We start from the raw sequence: 2,500 nt of genomic DNA, 5'->3' as shown, positions 1-2,500 counted from the left end.
TCTCTCTCTCTCTCTCTCTCTCTCTCTCTCTCTCTCTCTCTCTCTCCCCCCCTCCCTGTGTCTCTCTACCTGCCAGACCCCCGGTTCATCGCAGCCCACGTGGTCCCGGACAGCGACGACCGGGACGATGACAAGGTCTACTTCTTCTTCACGGAGAAGGCCATGGAGTCCGGGGACCGGGAGGGCGCCATACACACGCGCGTGGGACGAGTGTGTGCGGTAAGACGCCGTAGGGGTTGTAATGCACAGAAGGTGTGCTGTACGTTATACTGTAGTGGAGGGAAGATGATAGGTGGATGAGGATGAGTTTAAATCTGATCATGCAAGGGTTTATGTCTAGTATAAATACCGTTACCTTGTTCACACAGTGTAGTCTAATTTGGTGTCATTTCGTGTAGTATCACTTTGTCTCCTGTAGTGCAGTATATCATAGTAAAGAACAGTTTAGTTTAGTATAGTGTGTGTTGTGTAGTGTATTATAGTACCGTTTAGTTTAGTGTAGTGTAGTGTGTGTGGTGTAGTGTAGTATAGTATAGTAAGGTGCATGTTATAGTGTTGTGTAGTATTGTGTAGTGTTGTATAGAATCGTATGGGGCATATGCTAGTCCAACCATCATTTAAGATGAGATAATACTTTATAGATCCAAGAAGAGAAATTTGGGACGACCCGTAACATTAATCCGAGCCAACCCACAGCTGTGAGGGCTGTGTGTGGGGAGAACACGTTGCATCACACACTTTCCATTGAATAAAACCACATAACGTAATCTCTGCCCCTATAAGGACTAACCTCATCGGACAGCCGATTCCCCCCCCCCCCCCCCCCCCCCCCCCCCCCCCCCCCCTCCTGAGCTCAGTGTTGTATAGAAACACTGATGATGGGGAAGGCTGTTGTCAGGACCCCAGACCCCCACTTTCAGAGCTCTAGTATGTTCTGGGGTCGTTTGTTCATGGTTGCAGAGAGTGGGGAAAGGGGATTGGCTTGAATCCGATCTGGTGGATGCAATCCACAGCAGGGCTTTTATTTTGAAGTTTAAGTTACAGGGAGGTCCGACACTTAAGGTACGTCGTACACACAAGGTACACTACCGCCGCGGTCTGTGTAGAAGCACGGAGCTCTGTCTGGGCAGTGGTTGGTTTTAGTGCCGGCGTCCGGGAGAGGGCTAAGCTACTTTGACACTTACAGTATAACGGCACTGTGTGTGGCACATTTCACCTAAAACATCGCTCATTATGACACTCGCATTCAACAACGCATGATAGCTTAATAATATACATCCCATGGGTGTTAACCATGGTTATAACACCTCCCTCCTCCTTCCTAGAACTCTAATTTCAAAGTGTTTGAATTTTAGCCCAACAAGTGTCTCACCTCCACTTTAAGTGTGTCAGGGACGGCGGCTTGAGAAACAGAGACAAAGAGACAGAGGTAAAATAGAGAGAGAGATTGAGATGGAGAGAGACAGATACAGACAGCAGGATTACAAATCTCCCTCGTTCATGTAAATGCGGGAGGGCAGTCAGGGGGGTTGGATGTCAATGGGTTTACACACCCATCATGCCGCTGCCAAAACCCTTTAAAGCGAGCCGAAACCACAGAGACGTCTCTCAGGGCGATGGCAATTGAAATGAGTAAGTGTTAAGGACTGCTATGGGACGATTAGTATCCCATTTCCTCGCAGAACGCACACACCAGCTGTCCACTAGGCCGGGTTGTAATCCCAACTCTATCTTGCACATTCTTTCACGCACCAATTTGACTTACTGTGACACATGTGCGTTATAAATCACACACGCATACACACACAAAGACACAATCACGCACACACATACACACGTATTGTAGCTTCAAACAGCTGCCAGTGTCTCTTGTAGAGATATCTTAGGTGGATGCCAAAAGACAGGGATGAGCCTTGTTTCCGCTGCACGCACTACAGAACAACAGCTACGGTGTGTTGCTATTTCATATACCTCTGTCTCTCTTTCTGTCTCTCTCTCTCTCTGTCTCTCTCTATTCATTCCCTATAGTTCTCCAACCTGCGACCACCCCATACTCTTTCTCTCTCTCTCTATTCACTCACTATGACTCTCCAGCCCTCCACAACCCCATACCTCTAGTCAGGGATCATCATCCCTGCAACTGATTAACACTGCAAACACACAAACGCATGCCTGGGCACACACATACACTCATTCGCAAGCACACAAACCAACACGTACACACACGCACACACACACCCACACACACACACACACACACACACACACACACACACACACACACACACACACACACACACACACACACACACACACATACACACACACACGCACCCACACACACACAAACACACACACACACACACACACACACACACACACACGCACACACACACAAACAAACACGAATACTTACATGCACCCACACACACACATAAACACACAAACACACCAACAACAACACCAACACCTACATACACACACACACACACAGACACAT

General features: G+C 48.0%; 1 protein-coding gene across 1 annotated transcript in view; it reads left to right on the top strand.

Moving 5' to 3' along the window:
- Positions 1-2,500, top strand: part of sema3bl (sema domain, immunoglobulin domain (Ig), short basic domain, secreted, (semaphorin) 3bl) — a gene marked incomplete at its 5' end in the record, with an annotated part of 44,916 nt that overhangs the window by 28,053 nt on the left and 14,363 nt on the right. Inside the window, 1 exon segment of the mRNA XM_030349924.1 lies at positions 77-219. Coding sequence (XP_030205784.1) covers positions 77-219 — 143 coding nt within the window.

The sequence above is a fragment of the Gadus morhua genome, unplaced genomic scaffold, assembly GCF_902167405.1.
Source record: "Gadus morhua unplaced genomic scaffold, gadMor3.0, whole genome shotgun sequence".
NCBI classification, from domain to species: domain Eukaryota; kingdom Metazoa; phylum Chordata; class Actinopteri; order Gadiformes; family Gadidae; genus Gadus; species Gadus morhua.
The sequence above is the reverse complement of the archived record's forward strand: the minus strand, read 5'-3'. Positions and strand labels throughout refer to the sequence as shown.